Genomic DNA, 19,629 nt, shown 5'->3' with positions numbered 1-19,629 from the left:
CAAACTCATCAAAATCAGCACCTTCTCCTTATCACCTTTTCGATGATGAGTCATATAAAAAGCACTTCAGCACTGTCAAGAAATTATGAGTGTTTCCACTTTTTTAAACTCTTGTCAAAGCCAAATTAAATTAATTTAGAAACATTGAAACCACAGTTGTATGATGTTTATTTTCAGATCCAGTTATAATGACATCCTGTAGATTTTTGAAGCACCTCTGAATTTTTCATTTCTGTGTAGGGTTCAAAGAATTGACCTTAACCTGTGTTCATAAAGCTCTTTACACATAGTACTTCAGTAAGATAATTAGCTTTTTATTTGCTTTTCATTTTCCAAGAGCTCCATCTGTTCTTATACATTCCCACATCAATTCTTCAAAGCAGTAAACAATTTGCTTATAATTAAAAAAGAAAATCCAATTTCCTTGTAGAATTATAAGTACCACTTACAGGAACTCCAAACATTGAAACAGAAAGAAAACGGAATCCAACCCAGCCATGAATTATGATTCACTTCCTTAGTAAATAACCTAGCAACAATTTATTCTACATTTCATGTAAGTGCAATGTAGAAGATGTCTTTTTATGTAGATGTGTTTGAACACTTCGTCTCTTAATTTTGAGTGTTCTCATCCTGAAAAATATTCTTTCAAAGCAGGGTACTACACTACTCAAAACAGTTATAAAAATATATAATTTCAGTAAATCTCATCATTTAGCTGCGTTCATTCTGTATTTACTATATATTTCTAAATATATACTGTACGTACAGTATATGCGTATATTCTACGTAAGTGTATATCTTGATAAAAAATAACTTGTAAATTAAATCTTTTAAGAAGTTCTTTCCTGTTACATCACAGTTACAATTATTTTAATTGCTAATTAAGAATGCAAAACAGATGGCGCGATACAAATTTTTTACACCAGAAGTACCATTTAACCCCTACAAAACAATTGATTTCCCTAGGAAAGAAGTACAATAATGGGAAAGAACTGAACATTAAATAACAAAAACTGATATTGTTTTTTTTAAAGTAAACAAACATTGATAAGAAACATGTATGAACGATTGCTTGCCCACATATAACTTACTGGTTCTACAAATTCAAATTTCTTTTTTTCTTGAACTTCTTGGATTTTGAAGACGTATTCAAGAGAGGCATCGTAAAAAAACTGGCGTTCTTTATGAATCTGGGTATCAGCCTGAAACACAAACAAATTTGTGACTAGTTTCTTGGATGCAAAATGGAAACTCAAGTGTTAAAAAACTTCATCCTTTTAAAAATATACTTTAAAGGCTTTATGACATGTATTCACCACTGTGACGTCTTACGATCATGAAAATATCAAATAATGGCAGAGTAAATACATAATTTATACCAAAAAACACAAACAGAAACAAAATACAGCACATTTTAACACATTATGGAAATTTCCTTCTGGGATATCATTGCATCCTAATGCAATATAATATTTCATATAATAACAGCATTTGAAACACACCTGTATATTTGCTTACCTCTTGTAAAAAAGATTCTTTCTTTTTAGATGATAAATTCAGGTGCTTCTCCAACACTGAATAGTATTTCTCACTTTCTTTGTCAAATTTCTTTTTTCCTTCCTGAAAAATATGTTATATATTACACTGTATCTCTTCAAAATACAATAATGTTAGTTTAAAGCTGATGAAAATGCATTTTTGTGTAAAATAAATTCAATTAAATCATTTCTTATTTATTGGCCTGCATGTCTGGTTTTAGTATTTTCTAGGGCTAATAGTAGCATTGTTTATAACACCTTTTGAGTTTTTAATTTATTTGGAGGTCCCTGTTTAAAAGAAGGGATTTCTTGGAAAAGTGCCTTCCAATTAGAAAAGGAAATTAAATGAGAAACAGCTTAATCTATGTGTAGATTAAAAATTCTATTTTATATTCAAACGAGCAAGAGAAATAGGGGTTAAACTCCTACTCTGCATATAAATTCCAAATATTTTAATGCCTATAGCTCCATGTATCTAAATTCTGTGATGTGCCCCAAACACTAGCATCTGAAAATGAATGCTTCATGCAGTTTAATGTTAAACCCACTAGATGGTACTCTATTGCTGTTTTTCCACCTTTGTGTTTTCAGAGCTGTCAAATACACTTGAGAAATAAGTGCACAAAGGGGGACTTAAGAATCATCACACAAGAAAGCCTTAGAAATAGTAGAAAAAAATATCCAATTTACTACAAAATATCAAGTACTGCAAAGTACTACAGTGATGGTTCATAAGGAGATATATACTGAGCATCAAAAGAGACTTGTCATGTATTCACGGATGCATGTCTTTTAGAAAAATGGAAGAGTATACTTATTTTGAATACTGTCATTTCGATTAAGTGATTATTCATAACTGACTGTAATTGACAGTCAGAATTGAACTGAATGACTTTGTTGCATAAGTACTGAATCACCACATTAGTGAGAGAGTTGATTGAGAGCAGGGGATGAATTCTGTAGCAAGTAAACAGAATCCTACAGGACAGGATATGCACCACCAGAGGTGTACAGCTTGCATTGCTTCCAGTGGTGTGCATAAACAGTACAATGCTACTAACTTGTGACTCTCACAGTAGATCGCCTCTTGATCAACCCTGTTGCTGTCAAATGTTAATCGAAACCTGTCATCTTCAGCAAAATGTCAGTGCAGCTACTGGAAAAAAAGATTATTGTTTTCCTGATTAACACTGTGAAATTACTGCAGTTATTGGCTAACTGATGTTACTTTTGATACTCAGTATATATTGATTGGTGTAGGTTGAATTGCACTGCATAAACTGAAAGACTGAAAAAAGATTCTGCATTGTACAGAGGGCTTAAATAATTAAAGAACTCTTGCTATCTAGATGTGGTTATAATAGTTGCTAATATGGAATGCCCCCTCACCTTACAGAACAGAATGGCCCAATAGTCCAATATATTGCTAATAGTAAGTTCCTATACAAGCCCTTTCTTTAGCTTACACAATTTTGCTCCATGCCCAATCCACTGCCAATTCTATAACTAAAATAACCACGTCCAATTTATTCAATCCAGCATGAACAAAAAAAAACACAGCACAATAAATAAATCAGCAAAGCATTTTTATTTTCATTAAATCAAATTCACTGTGCATCTGATCCGCATTTCTAAATATATTCAAATTGCACATCATCCCTCTGCACTATGAAACCCATACAAAAATGCAGGAATGTTTTTCTTTCCCTTCAGTCACAGTTTCCCTTTATCAAACAGCACACCTGCTGTCTAAAGCACTTCCATGGCACGTGACTGTATGGCTTGATGAGCCAAATATGGTTTGTCAGGACTGGAAATATCTGGAATTGGACATGTCACGCCTGCAGTTAGAAAATTGTGATGCAGATTTAACATTTTTACTTACAAGTCTCACACAAATGTTTTAATGAAGCTTTACTGAATCAGAAACTACCTTTCCTACACCCAGTCGCAAGACACATAGGGGTTTAAGAACTATGCATGGCTGGTTGTAAAATTGCTGCTTTCACTGCATTCTGACTGAGCACACTTCACTAACACTTGCATATTTGGAGCCACACAAGGAAAGTTTTTTTTTTTCCCTGAAGCGGAAGAAGAAATTAGATCCTGGTTGTTTATATTCCAGTTTGGACATAAACAAAACCCTTCCCATGACCTTAGAATTAACCCTAACTCTTTAAACTATTAGCGACTTCTGCTTGAGAACCGAATATACAATTGGTTACTCACTTAACCTGCCTAGCACATGCTGGTAATTAACTCTGTATGAGGGTTTATTACAGAAAAGTCTTCAAAAAAGCTCTGCCACAGATTTACATTGATTGTAATTAAGGTCGATTATTGTTTAAATGTAGTCAGATAAACTCCAGCTGGAAAATGACTTTTCTTCCAAACCTTTTCCCAGAACCCTTCTGTGTAAGTCATTAGTAAACTGAAATCAACATTCATCCTAACATTATTTTTCTCCATTGTTTTGTATGTTAGATATAACCCTGAAAAAATGCTAAAGTGTGAATAGGTAGTGGTATAGGTACTTTATATTTTTTACTTTGTCCCACAGATAATAAAAAGCAAGTCACAATAAGAAAAGAAGGGGACCATCTCTATCACTTTCATTCAATATATATTTAAAGAGTGAAACATCATAACAATCCTAATGTCGATATTCTACGCAACAAAAATGTCTTTTGTGTTTTCTGATTGGAAAAACTCCACAGAACCTGATGATTGTTTCTCATAGGGCATCTGGGAGGAGGCTAAGGGAAGACTCAGAGGTCCTGGTGTGTGACCAAAGTACTTCATATACAGCCCTGTAGCAATTGTGCACAGTTCTGCCGTGTAGAAAAACAGCTAATAATTTGGCAGTTTCCAATCTGGGATGAAATAAAGGTTGACTGAAAGCAAAAAAAAAGGCACAGAAGACAAACAGGCAGGCAAACAGACAGATGAAGAACAATATGCAGTGTCCTAGGCTTCCAAACTGATGATATGCTGATGCGTAATGTACGGTATTTGTTGGGTTTTCACTGTATCATGTTTTTATAGTAAACATTAGCCTCTGTCGTAAAAAATGAAATAAAAATCTATTAATCTTTCTCGCAATTAAGGAGAAACGGAAACAAGCTCTTTTAGGTAATGAAATATCTTCCCCTTTGAGGAACCATTTACTGCTTTATCCTGCTGAGAGATATGGCCTTGTTTCCTTCCAGCTTTTATTGTGGTCATTCCCCATTAGGAATGTTTTAAACTGTGCAACTACACACGGGTGGATCCTGGTAGAATGGTTTAACTGTGTTATAGAAAGCTTTGAAGCTGAGCAGCGTGCCTTAATGAAGTAACTGTGGAATCTGTCTGCAGACAGAGTCTGTTAGGAGCCCTGAGAGGATTAGAATTCCGAACAGGAACTCGTCTCAATCCCATACTGAGAACAAACACCACCAGACAGCCAGTAATGGATGGGTAACAATGCCAGACATACCCTATCATTAGCCAACAATATGCATGTAGACATCCAAATGCATCCAAAGTTAAAATTAGATAAACAAATATCACCATTGTGCCTTAATTATAATTTCAGTGTGACTGTAAGCGGGACTTTAAAGTAGGATCCACTGAAGGATTGCCTTGAAGGCAGTTTGGCTACTCCTCCATGTTACTTTTAAAGCAGCTAATTATAATCAGAAGAAATGCCAATTAATATCCTTATGCAATGTGTTCCTCAATTTCGTGAGATTCTTGTACAACTAGTTGTACTCTAAGAAGCAAGACTGATGCTCAACCCCTATTTTGCGACCAGCATTTCCTTTGCAGTTACTGGTATTGAATTTGGGAACATTCTTATCTGAAAAAAGAAATATGCATGAAAAACCAAAAACAAAAAGGTATGTTTTTAAAATTTAAGGGGACTACCACAAAGTTGCAAGTGGAATTGTTAAATTGTTAATGTTTTCTTCTGATATGTAAAACAAGAACCATCTACTTAAATTACTTTTTGGGACATTCTAAATTTGTATAACCTATGAATAATCTGTTATATAATTCCAAACTGCCCCATATAGGAGGACTATGGGTGCCAATTTTTGGGGGGCTGATCGCAAAACAAGTGAACTGAACACCATGTCCAGAATAAACACACCAGTGTAGTCACATTACTATTTGTGATGCTTTCACATCACACAAGCTGTGTGAACAAGAAACAATTTGGTGAGGTTCCAAACTTTTATTAAAAGCTTTATTTTTCCCGAAGCTTCTGTTTGTTAAAAAGAATTTCCTACTAAGTCCAGCTGCTAATAGATATTGGATAATTCTTAACATCTGTTCTCAATTACTTTAAAAACAACAAAAAAAAGGTAATACAATCTTTTCAAAAGTACTACAATCTTAAATAATATGATAAATTATTAACTGATTCTTGTTGAATACAGCCATGAAAGCAAGCATTTCTTTGTGGGAGGCAAGGACGTAGAATATTGGTATGGTACCCCAACACTTTTGTAACTGCCATTAAAGAATTTAGCATACGTTGTCCTGGAATTCTAGTAATGAATAATATTTGAAAAACAACCTTAAAGCTCTAAATATAAGTCTCTATTTCAGATATTTCTCAAGTTCTTCAAAAGCGCAGAACCTGGGTATTATATAGAAAGGTACAACAAACTGTAGATGTTGTCTCCTGCAGGCCCCAACATGTTAGCTGTCCCACTACCAGACAGGTTATTGCTCCATCAGACACTGTCATTGGGCTAATGAATGCAGCCTGTACTTTGGCATGTCCTGATAGATCCTTGCTGCTTACTGCAGTGGGTTCCTAAAAACCTACAATGACGTCTTTTGATGCTCTGTTGAGACAGGCTGTTCAATGCCATTAAGCAGGAAACCTGTGGTGTGTTCCTCTGCAAGATAAATTGGCTTGATCAAGCTAATGATCACACAGACTTATTAATAGCACTTAAGGACATAGCTTTTGCTGTGCCTTACTAGATTTAGCCTTCCTTCTACATGAAGATACTAAATCACATGCCTTCTATTGCTCAGGCTATTTTGACCTCCTCTTTACTCTAGCTATGCAGGTTTGAGACCCCCATAAATATTATTCTTACTACTCATAATGAAAAGAGAGGCTTCCGTTTATGAAGCAGTTCTCATACCAAAATATTCCAAATCTCTTAGGAGTTGATCCACTTCCTCCACCGAAAAGTGCAGCAATTGCCAGTGCAATGCCTGGAAGCTATTATGTGCCTGAAGCCCCACTATATAGCAGATCAGGTGGAGAAATGAGAAATTACTCCGCGAGTGGAATTACAGAGGAAAATTAGAGAGGCCAGAGATCCTGACGTGGGCTTTATGAGGGTACTGGGGTTAACACCCCTCCCTGTGCAAACAACGCCGTGAACTCAAAAGTATGAAAACAAATTTGGCTATCATTGTATTACATACCAATATATGCATAGCAGCAGCAAAACGCTACAAACTGTAAATGGGGCTGTTAATGTTCTAATTATAGACATGAATCCAGACCCAGAAAACAAGCAATAATGAAACTGCACACCGTCTGATGGCAGCATTACTAGACTGCTACACTTTACTTATAGTATTATGAATTATGATACCTTTTAAATGTTAATAGGGAGCAATTATTTAACAAGAAGATACTAAGACGATTATGTCCTCATGACTAGTTAGTTAATACAAATCTACAGCAACTAAATGAAATACGATGAGAGACGGAATAACAGCAGATTAGAAATGGTCATTGCACTCTTAGTTAATAGGTATATTTATCAGAATTGCACTACTTGGAAATGACTGGTTTCTTCTGATTAGAGAAGGATCACCTCATTGCTGAATTTTGCCATTTATTTTTTAGTCATTGCACTAACTCATTTAAGACCATTTTTAGAGTATGGAACACTAATGCATAATTTTACAACATCATTCCAAATGATGGAAAAAGGCACATGGTTTAATTTGAACTATTTCTTCCTAGTATGAAAACTTTAATCTGTTGCTTAAATGTTGAGTGATATTTGTATAGGGTCTCTCTCTCAATCACTAAATCTTTGAAGTGCTGCCTCTTCATTCCTACTGTTAGCTCGGTAGTCTCGTAACAAATATGGGCAGGCCACTGATGATGAAAGGAGTCTGAGTGGATATGCATTGTAATACTGTTTAGAACGTGCATTCACTTTCCAACATCTCACTTGCTGAGAGTACAGAACTCAACTAGTTCTTTTGGAAGACTGTTGTGTTTCTTTGATGGGAAATCTAAGGTGAACACAGATAAAAAACCATTTTGGATTCTTTCTTCATGCTGCATCAGAGCTGTTTTTAAAATATTCAGAATCTCAATGTTAATAACAATTTTGAATTACCGAAAAAAATTTGGGGGAGTGGGAAATAGAAATGCATCTACCTTGTTTTTTAAGCTTTTAACAGCTTAGTGTCAGAAAGAATGTACAGAAATGAAAAAGAGGAAGGGAATACTTCACATTGCTACTGATAACAGGGATAATTCGTATTATCCATAAAGACTTATTACGTCAGGAAAAATATTTTTTTTGTGCTTACAGGATGTAGCACTAGACATAGAAAACTGCAAAAGTATGTGAGCATGCTGCATATTTACAAACGTACAGGTTTATCCTCATTGTAGCCTGAATCTATACACCAGTGAGGGAAAATGACATTTTCACCATATATTGCATAATGGAGTTTTCATGTTCTGAATGATGACAGGTTATTTATATACACTCAGTTTCTCTTTTTGGTGTGATTTAGGTTCTGGCTGAAGATCTAGCTAGCTTATGTCACAGATGTGATCATAGCTTTGTACCACAAGGTGGGCAGCATTATGTCTTAGAGGAATCAGAAGTTTAAGGAAGCCACCACAAATTCCCAGGAAATAAGGGGTGATTCTCATAAAGCTGCTCCAGTCAAATCATTGACACTCATTACTGTTTTCTTAAGGCTGATCTATTTCTGGAACTCCTTCGGGGTAATGACGTGTGTGAATGAGTGGTGCTTTATATTGTGGTAGAGTGAATGCCAGCAGGAACAAGCAACCATCTGACCTAAGAAAACATCTAAGGAAGTTAGGTGAAACAGAGTTGCAAGCCAAGTCTCACATTCTGAAATGTTTATTTATGTTTTCTCCCAGGGGCCAATTGAATTCCATAGTCTGAAGTACCAGCATATAGTTCTTCAGGGTTTTTGAGTCTGTGCTCTGTTTCCGAATGGGATACAGTCTTTCAAAGTAAAGAAAAGGAACAGAAACAAAAAAGGGCTTAGGGCAGGATAGGGGAAATAGGGAGCTAAGAAAAACACAGTTTACTTTTGCATTTCAAACGTCAAAACCTGAAGAATAATATCCACACTGAAAATTCAGCTAGTGTGTAAATACACGCACCAGAAATCATTCATCCTTGTCCACTGCTATATCCCTACCTTCTACATTTAACATTTATCCTTAGCTGATATAAACATAACTGTTGGGATTTTCTCTTTTCAGTTTATGCAATGGTCCATTATGGTTGTTAAAGGACATAAAGAATGCTTCACATTTCTGATGCAGAGCTAAGCTTTCCTATCAGTTTACTACCCTGAAATGCTGTGGTCAGATTTGCCAGGAAAGCCCTATTAGAAAGAAAAAGGGATTTATCGGCGCTGTCTTACATTCACTTTGCATGAACTACCTGGGACTGCACCACCCCCTATAATAACACAATAGAAAAAATAAATCATACAAAGCCTTCTCCTAAAAGAAGGACAGAGGAAAAAAAACATACCAAGTCTAAACACCATCACAGATATGTACTTAAAAAAATGCTTAGGTTGATCCTGTGAAAACTAGTAAGAAATAATGATTTTGACAAATTTGAAAAAGGGGAGCAACTAACTATTCCTTTCATATCCCAGTTATCAGCAGCTTGGTGACTTTGGTGACTTGCTCAGCTTAATTAACAACTTAATCATTTAGATCCATCGAAGGCTATAATAAAAGTCAATGAACTTTAAAACAAATATTGCTTAAGCATTCCTAATGACTTATCTGATGGAGGTAGGAGGGAAGCAGAGAGAGAAAAAGTTTCACTTTGGCCCCGGCAGACAATACATCAGTGAATGACCTCACTATCAGAAACAGCTGGGGAGCAGGCAGCCACAAAGCCCAAATAAGGAAAGTTGTTTAATGCCTCAAATCCTTTCCCAGTTAGCTCATTTGACTTTTCCCAACATTCTGAGCAGTAATTGGAGAGGTCAGACTCTGCAATTCATCAGGATTCCCAGCGTTGAGTAAGGCTGGGCAGACCCCTTGCGATCTCACTCTTTTATCTCAGTCTGGTAAAAAATGTTTATCCAGAGGGGGCTGAACTATTACTAGGAAATGGTTCATGGAAATTAAAGACCCTAGCAGTGACAAAGGCACAAACTTTTAACAAGCCATGTTATAAACAGACTTCTTCAGAGATGCATTGTGTAGGGTACTATGGAGTTGGGCACAGTTTTCATGTAGCCAGATACTGTATACATAGGCCTTGCTTTACAGGGTGTTTTATTCATACTTGAATGTGCTTTGGATTCAGTCTTGGAAGTTAATTTCATAAAATTTATTTCACTACAGTGCTTTGCTTTAGTTTCCAAAGTACTGTCATTTGAAATTTTTTTTTACATTGAATCCATTATTTTCTAATATTATTTTTAGGAAGCTAAAGAAGATTATATAGAGAATATAACCCCATATGTGCTACACAGACACCATTGTCAGTAAGAATGTTAGAAATAGTAAAGAAACTCTGTAGCATTCAAGTAATATGAACTGAGGGCAGACTTTTCTTTCTGTAACTAAAACATAAATCAGAGAAAAATTAGTAATTTGGCAAACATGAATTAAAATGTACATCCGTTTTGGAGAACCCTGCACTGAATCACTGCTAGTTTCTGGATCTCTGTCTGTGGGGAATACTGTGTGAAAGGAGCCTGAAGACCAAACAGGCCAGATGTGAATAAGCTCACTCCTCCAAACAGTTGACCACAGACGGCTGATATTTTACCGTGAGCGAATCTTTTGTTTTGATTAAAATTAAAAGAATTGATCAATGAAAAGTAGAAGACTTCATAGGTTAAGGGAAACTTGAACATATGTAATACCAGTGCATTATAGATGACAAGGGTTTGCTTTGATTGTTGGTCAATTTTCTATTGCAATTCTACTTCCACTCAAGTTTATTTCATTTTTTTTAGTCTTGACAATGTGGCAGAACCGAGGCATGTGTCAGAACATTATAATATGTACAACACCCTTTTAAAGAATGGTTAACGATTTTGTTGTAGCAAATATTGTGTGATATCAGCTGACAATTGCATGGATATTGAAATTAAATTTCGACTTATGGCTGATAATGTACAGTACCAATCCCATTAGAACAGTCACCATACAAAGACGATATTTACTTCTTTTTAAGTGAAGCTTCTCTGAAGAACTGAAAAGATTTTCTCTTTTATTATTTATTCCAATTCCAGACTGCAAAAGGAATACTCAAGAACTCCTATAGTAACTGCAAAGACTGAATGTAAGGCTACAGAGAATTTCAAACAATTTTCCTGCTCAGCGATCAGCACAGTGATGGGTATCTAAGCTTGCATTCCTGGAAATGTATTGTTTGCACAGGTTGAAGAAAGACATGTGCAATGGTCCCAAGGTTTGCCTTACTTGGCTATAGTTCTAATATTTGTAAAAGTATGGATTCCAAGAAGACAACTGATAAGATTTATTACAGATCTTAACAAGCACAGTAAAACCCAAATATTTCAACTTCTTTTAGTTAATAAAACAGATGTACCAGAGACGATTGATTCAGAAATGTCATATACAGTATTTATATGAACGTTGTGTATACATGTTGTCATTTTTAAATGTCACTTTATTAACTAATCAAAAAATGTTCACTAGTGAGTATCTGAAAACATAGAAAACATAACAAAGGAATGTTAATAGAAAATGATAAAAAAATCTAATTGAAATTCTGATCTACAGTAAATTGCTATCTAGTTATACCAATTATATTACTTAAATGAAATAGAAAGCAAAGTCACATTTTATACTCTGGGAGAAAAGAAAAATCAGAACTAATGTTATTTTGGTGAACTCAGATCTTACATACAGTTATAAATAAAAATTGTCACTTCGTCAACATATGTTTCCTTAGATAGCTTGGGATAGTTCAGCAGAGATTTATTATAATACACTTCAAAATCCCATTTAACTCAGACCCCAGAACTGCCAGGTTCCGCTGCATATAGGATCTCTATTTATTACAGCAACAGGATTTAAATAAACCGATTCAAAATGATAAAGCTTATATCAATAAGTGACTGGGCACATGCTATTTACATTTTAAATAGGGAACATATTGGTTTGTTGATTGGAGTGGTACAGTAGAATTAAATCTGTGGAGAATGAGTTCTGCTTCAACAATCTGCAGGCTAGTCCAGGGAAACCAGGAAACTGGCTGTGTAAGGGACAAGCCATATCCTGGTAGACATATGTCCACCACACAAGCCCAGGACTATCACATCCATCTGTTCCATTTGGATAATTCTTTTCATCCTTCAGTGCCAATAGCACAGGAAATTCCAGGAAGAACTTGAAGATCTCTGTACAAATCAGCATGGCAACAAAGACCTTCACACGTAAACTCAACTTTAATACTGGCATAAGTAAAAGTCCAGGTGCTGGTCGTGGCTTAATTGTTTTTTAAAAAAAGAACAGTAAAATAAAATACTCCACTGTTACTGTAACATATTTTATAGCCCTGATAAACGTGGCAATGCATTCAATTCAATGAATGTTAAAATTAAACAAACGCAGGGAAACTACATACAACTTGAGTTATACAACACACTTCAAGTCTTTGAGGCCGTGCTAAAGGCGGCCTCTGGTGCTGGCCCTAGTGTCACTACACCTCTTCATAGAAAACTCCTTCACATTACACATGAGCAGAATGTCTGTAGTGTGGGCTGTGTATGAAAACAATCTCAGAGGCTGTTGAGGAATAAAATGTGGACAGATGAGAGATGACAATCCTGCCTTCTATGGGCCAGAGAGCGCTGACAGTGGTGGAGTGTTATATCCACTGGTGAATGTGCCTTTTAAAGACCTAAAGAAAGACAACATGTACAGATGTCATGGTGGGTGTTTCTCTGACTGTGGAGCTGTTCAAGCCATCCAGTGGGACACTGTAAATGTGAAATGATATATAGAGGAGTCTTGTTTAATACAAAAATGCCTTTGGTGCAGATGTGAGGCAACCTTACTGCCCTTAAGAACTTGAAGAAAGAACAGCTACGAATGAGAAAGCCATTTGGTCCGCATTTTATCCAAGGATCTCAAAGAGACATTTCTTGATAAAAGCCAGAGTACCAGCTTTGATGATATAGCTTGGTAGTCTACTACTGACTCTCATATCAGCAACATTCAGAAGGTGACAATTGTTCCCTTCCCACAGGCCAGTCCAGCATGTTGATTTTACAGCAGGACAGTGCAAGACAATGAAGTGTTAGGATTACAATATGGCAAGTCGAAAACAATGTCTTGGTATGACCAATTTTTTTTAATCATGACCTGAGTCCAGTTGAACACCTGTGGGACCGACGTGTCAATATCATCGACAAGAGACAAAAAGCTCTGGACAACCGGCTCCTGCTGGCTGCAGCCGAACAGGAAGAGCGACGGAACATCCCACAGTAGTCTGTCAGAGGCTGATCAGGACTGTGAGTCAGCACGATCTGTGTTTTATTAGTCCACTGGGAAGTAATATCTGATACTAGTTTTGAAATGTTTTCATTTGTCAGTATGTCATATTTCATTATATAAATTTAACTTGTATTTTCTGTTATTTTGTTTCATATGCCTATTTCAAATATTTGGTAAAATCCATTAGATCTGATTGATGCTTTTTGTTTCTTTTAGCATTTCCAGCCAAGATTACCTTTCCAGGAAAGATTTTTTAAAATATTTTTTCTTAGATGCTGGGGAATGTTAATGGGCATCAAATTAATATTGTAAAATCCCTGTTCATGGTGAAGTATCATGTTATCAGTCTTGTCAGTGATGAATATAAGGAACTTCCCCATAACAGTTAGTCTCAATCTGTCTAGCAAAGACTTTGCAGAAGCTTTTTTTTTCCCATGGGAAAAAAAGCAGAAAAAAAATAACAGATAATCCCACTTAACAGTGTAGGATGTGTGACCATTTAAAGTATATTTATAGGAATACAACTACAGTGTTAAAAAAAAAACCAGAAGAAAACTTGGTTAAAGCAGCCAATCTAATATTTTTCTGTTGTTGAATGAATCATGGATTCTCAAGGGATGGAGAAAAAAGTCCCAGCAGCATTAAATTCATCCTTCAAAGAGGAAAGTTCATGTGCAAAAGTTCTAGAATTTAGAATGACATATAGTTCATATTCAACATATTGTATACTGTGCGCATTCAATTAAAACATATCACAGATATTATTATGTTTAGAACTTTGTCTTGATTTGACATGACAAATTATTGAAATCTGTTTGGTTGCAGTTGTCTATTTTAAATACCTGAACAAATTTAAAAAAGCACAGCATATATACAATATTCTAGTAATATTTTTGATATGATTTAATTGAGTGTGTCCTGTATATGTAAGTAATCTCAAGAGGAAATTTGAAATTCTGACTGGCTATGAGAGATTTCATCACATGCAATGCTATTCAACAGGAAAGCAAGACAGCTTCAAGAATGAAATATGTTATACTCTGTCAGTCATGACAGACATTATCTTAACAGAGCCTGACAGAAATTACAGTTCATAAAAAGACAGGGTGAGGCGGTCAGAGCAACAGCAACAGAGTTTTAACAGTAAAGCAGTGCTTCCTTGTATCTTTGGAAAATCACACAATTTTCTGAGGTGCCAATTATTACCAATGAATTGATAATTTTCACCTACTGTAAAAAACTAGCAAAATTAGACAACAGCAGAAAAAAATATTGCTAGCAGTGTGGTTAACATGTACCTGTACTCAGTACAATTTATTAATTAAAAATCATGTACTTACATGCAACAATTACATGTGATTAACACAGACAGTACCTTATAAAATATTCTTCCTATAAATTGTATACACATATACAGAGCTAGTCCTTTTTTAATTTTTAACAAGGAACAGTGGTAACTTACTTTTGCTGCTCCAATTTGCTCCTTACGGAACTTCTCCAGTGGAGTGATCAGAACATCGTCTGCATTCTGGACCTGAAATCGGAGTAACATTTGTCAAAGTTCATCTACTAATGGGACAAAAAATTTATCAGAATCTTAATTTTATTAAGTCCCTAAATACAGGGTTATTGATTGAAAGTTTTACATGTTACTTTTTTGCGCAGTGAACTTTCATAATCGGAGACTATAAAGTATCAACCAGAGATAAATTTCACACTAAAAACTAAAAATTAAAGAATAAAAACCCATCCTCTTAGTTATGGTGAAACCACAGTTTCTAAACTTAAATCACACATCTGGAGAAGGTTATACAGCTGAAATTTCTTTTTAATTTTTTCATAAATCAATTTCATCAGCATGGTGAGTTACCTTATTTCTACATAACAAAACTCTTGGTGTGGTTACATTATACTCACTCACTGCTAATGTTACAACTTGTTCGGATGTGGTGAAAGTTTTAAAAAATGTATATATGCATAGGTTTGATCTGCAGGCACTTGGAATGTATCCTCTATAGGATATCTACTCCCAATTTCTTTTCCTATACAAACTGCATTCCAATAAAAAAACAGGTGCTCTAATCGGTATATTGGGAAATCAGCAAAAAGGTTGTATCCCAGGATGCAATAAATGATAGGAGTAAATGGCCCACTTTTTACAGGGTAAATATCAATCTTGCCTTACCCACAGGAAATAACATTTATAGCAGTAGAAGGAAGAGCTTCATACATTCGCAGAGCATGTTTAAATTTAGATAGATGGAACCATATCTCAGTAGATGTTTCTAGAGAAAAACATTGAGTAAACGGAGAGTGCTCAAAAAGGGTCATGGAGGATTTTCACAGACTTGCTCGGTGCTGATGAAGATAGAAGGTGAAATATTGCATCAATTACTGTGGACAAACTGCCGCGCCACGTAAAAATTCAAATGGTTTATTAATCTGCCTGTGGTGGTTTTTAGATAGACTCTCTGATGCCTCCTCAGAGATCAAGTGCAGACAACACATTTGTTATGCAGTTGCACAGAGCTGTCTCAAGTGACAGAGCACTTTGGCTGATTTAGTGTGTTATTCTGTATCAGGAGTGCAGGTGATAAACTGGGACCCGAGCTCTATAATACAGCAATAATAACAGTTCTAATTTTAGAGGTGCATTGGTCTTATGCAGTATCATTTTCCTTGCCACCACCCTCTCTGCTTTCTCAAGTGCTTGTTATTATAAATGTGGATTACCCAGACCCATAAATCACAGCCAGTGGATGTTTTCATAGTTACAAAATACCTTTTCCACTGGATATCTAAACGTCTGCCAGGATTACATTTCACTTTTCAGGCTCCTATCCAGAGAATGTGATTATAGTTGATCTGCCCGGCCATCAGATTTTTAAACAATGGTAAACCAAAACTCTTGTTTTTATAAAGCTTTTTTTTCCCAGAAATGACAGGGTGACCAGATTTAAATTGGCTTAAACTAAGTCAGACTTGAATAGACTGTTGCAAATACATTGATGAAAACACTTTAAAACTGCTTTTCTTTCAGAAACCTTTGCATATCATCATCTATGTCCAATTCTGCTTACATATACTGTCCTTAAACTGAATGTCCCTCTTTGTACTTTGAATTACACATCCAAATGAATCACATGTAATTCAATTACACAGTTAAGAACTGAGAAGCTCTAAAATCCAGGCTTGAGAACAGGAGTTGAGGTTTGTGATGAAAAAAAACATTTCCGTAAAACAAATATTTTTTTCAATTGCTATTCTTAAGATCATAAAGACATCATTACTGTACAGTACAGCATAAGATAAAAAGGTATGATTTTACAACAATCATAAGTTTACTATGTGATAGCTTCACTGGTCTGTTTTACTTAAGATTTTCTGAATCCCAGTGAAACCAATGCCAATTTTTCTAGGATAACGTTATAAGTACTTATCTGTATTTTACTGTAAGTGTTCATGTAGGAAAATGGTACAAGCCTTTTATATTTTATTAAAATAATCAGAGGCAACAACAACTTAATCTAGTTCAAGGAACAAGGCAGTACTGCAATTCTGCGTCTCTCTTTAGGGCCTAAATCAAGGGTCTGTCAACCTTTTATCTCTTGTGGACTTCTTTATAAGAGGTCATTCTCAGTCATAACTTCCAGTTTTAGAACAAGGTAAAATTAAGTTAAAATATATTACTCTTAGAAACAGGATATTCAAAGAAACTCTGTCCATAACAGATCCACTGTGTAAGAGTGTTTTACACATTGCTGAGTTTGGTGGTAAAAGGTTTTGCATTGTTTCAGGGGACCCCCTAGGTAGACTCTAAAGACCCTCTGGGGTCCCCAGACTCCTGGCGGAGACCACTGGTCTAAATAGCTTTTGGAATTTAAATCTGTTTTTGGGAGACCATTACCTAAATAACTTTCAACTTCCAAATGACTCCAAGTAAGCTTTCATACATACTACACTATGCAGACTCTGTCCAATGAATTACACAAACAGTACTTTACAACAGCCCTTACTTTTTTTACCCTGTAGGGGAAGAATTTTAATGGTTTTCAGTTGTGCTTCTGTTAGCTTACCCAGTATGAGGTTATATGCAATGTTGTGAGCACAAATTCAGCGTAGTTATTTTTAGAGTGACTGCCAAGAATACAGAAACTTGTCAACTTATATTCAGATAGAAAGCTGCCGAAATGCAAACTTACAGTACAACACACACACTTCTTTTGTTAAAAGCAGGTTTATTATTTCTTGGCCACATAAATATGCCAATGTTTAAGGAAGTGAAATTACAGTCTTTCGACAGCTGTCTCAAAATTACAGAGTAGCCAAGTTAGGCGAATAAGCTATAAGATAGTGACAGTGTAGTTATACCCATCCATCATGCAAACACTTGAAATGAATTACAAGTTGTAAGGTATAAGAGAAGTGTCCTTTCAACAAAACTCAGAAATCACTAGCAAAGTGAACTATGCATTTATAAATGAAGGATATAAAAATCAATACATTTTAGTAAATTAATGTTAAATTAATTAGTAAACAATGTTAACGATGTCAGGCGTATCTTTCATATCTAAATACAAGAGTAATAAAATAAGCAACAAAAAAAACTCAATAATGAATGTATAAACACTTCTGTGGAACCTTGTACTAATATGTACAACCAGAATATCACACCAAAATATTGCTAGTGACCCACTGTGAACAATTTCATAGTAACAAGAAGCAATAGTTAATGAGGCACTGTAATTGAGGGGCTTATAATAAAGTCCTAAAAGGGAATAAATCATTTATTCTGTGTGACATATACTAAACTATTATACTAAATTTTGGTATATACTATTTATTGATAATATATATTTAATAGATACTATTTAGTATATACTATACTAAATTTACTCCTATAAAAGAGTAAATAAAGATTGGATTGACTTAAAGTTTATTTGTGGTTCTAAATTTAAAAGTGGAATCATATATTCACACTGAATAACAGCCAAGTTATTTTTCGTACAATCTCAGGCATCTGTAACCAGTTAACTAAAGCCGAAGATTAATTGAAAACTCACTTTTGCGTTTGATGACCAATCTACCATTTTTAAATAAATAGGGATAAATCAAAACCCCATGGTTGTATTACCTCACTGTTTGGTGCAAATAAACCCAAAACACAACAACTACTGGCAAACACTTCAAAATTCAGAACAATGGATGTTTATGAGAAACAAAAATATTTTGCCTTTGTAAAATATTTTCCATTTTTTGTGAAATCTATTCAACACAAAATGAAACCAAACACAGAATGGAGTTTGTCATACCTTTCTCTAAGAATGTACTGGTGAAGTATTACAAATTCCTCTTCATTTGTCTGTTAAACCCAGTGAAAAGCATTGAGCCTGCTCACAAATTCCCCATGATGTTTTGATGTACATAATTCACCTCCTTTGTTCATAATTCATGAAATGGCATGACATTAAAACAGAAAAATCCAAAGTTCTAAAAACAATTCTCCAAAAATAGCAAGGAGCTGTTCACGCAGACAAAAAAAAGTAACCTGATCAGACTGATCTGCTGACTCAGTCAAGAATGTTTAAAGCATTTTCTTGAATAGCTCATGAATATTTATTTCCATAGTTGCTAAAATTCAGGTGCATACAATTGTCTAGGTAACTGATTAAAATTTAAAGTTTTCTGCACAATATGTATAACTCTTAAGTGGACTGTTCACTAATGTTCACTGAATATTCACACTAGTTTTTCTATATGCAGTTTTCTAAAACACTAACTTCAAGAAGAGATGCATTTGTAATTCTGCGGTGAAGTTCCTTCTTCAAGATTATTACTGTTATTTTGTTGATATCATCAAAAATAGAATTTCAGAATACACCTAGTTATCAGACCATCATTATTAGAGCTAACGACTCTGGCAAAAATGGAAGTCCAAAATGACCCAAGTCGTTCATGACTAAAACATCCTAAAATCTGTGATTCTACTGAATTTGTTTTTTAGCCAGAAAATCAGTACAAATTAAAAAGATGCTCATCGATTAACAGAATGAAATTCAAAACAATATGAAAGTGAAATAAAAACATACAAAAGTGTTTTATACTAATATCAGTTCTTGGTATTTTAATTAATAAAATTATTACCTGACATTTGTTTCTATTAATAAGATTTGTGCTCATGAACATAGTTCAAATATATGTTACACACTGTTAATGATTTTATGTACAGTAAGTAACCTTATACGAATCTAAGGCAGACAGATTAAGGTATGCAGAGTTTTGCGAACTGTACAAAAATTCTATTTGACACTGTGAAGTATTCTTGAAGAAGCACTGACA

The 19,629-nt window shown here is 34.9% G+C and overlaps 1 protein-coding gene across 2 annotated transcripts in view; it reads right to left on the bottom strand.

Moving 5' to 3' along the window:
• The window catches only part of arhgap42a (Rho GTPase activating protein 42a), a 72,567-nt gene that overhangs the window by 17,584 nt on the left and 35,354 nt on the right, over positions 1-19,629 (bottom strand). For both annotated transcript variants that reach the window (XM_088921887.1, XM_088921888.1), the window contains exons 4-6: positions 14,753-14,824; positions 1,522-1,623; positions 1,095-1,205 (exon numbers count right to left, since the gene is read on the bottom strand). In XM_088921887.1, coding sequence (XP_088778013.1) covers positions 1,095-1,205; positions 1,522-1,623; positions 14,753-14,824 — 285 coding nt within the window. The remainder of the gene's footprint in view (positions 1-1,094; positions 1,206-1,521; positions 1,624-14,752; positions 14,825-19,629) is intronic.

The sequence above is a fragment of the Atractosteus spatula genome, chromosome 7 (assembly GCF_055471065.1).
Source record: "Atractosteus spatula isolate fAtrSpa1 chromosome 7, fAtrSpa1.hap1, whole genome shotgun sequence".
Taxonomy (NCBI): domain Eukaryota; kingdom Metazoa; phylum Chordata; class Actinopteri; order Semionotiformes; family Lepisosteidae; genus Atractosteus; species Atractosteus spatula.
This window is presented reverse-complemented; position numbering and strand designations above follow the sequence as displayed.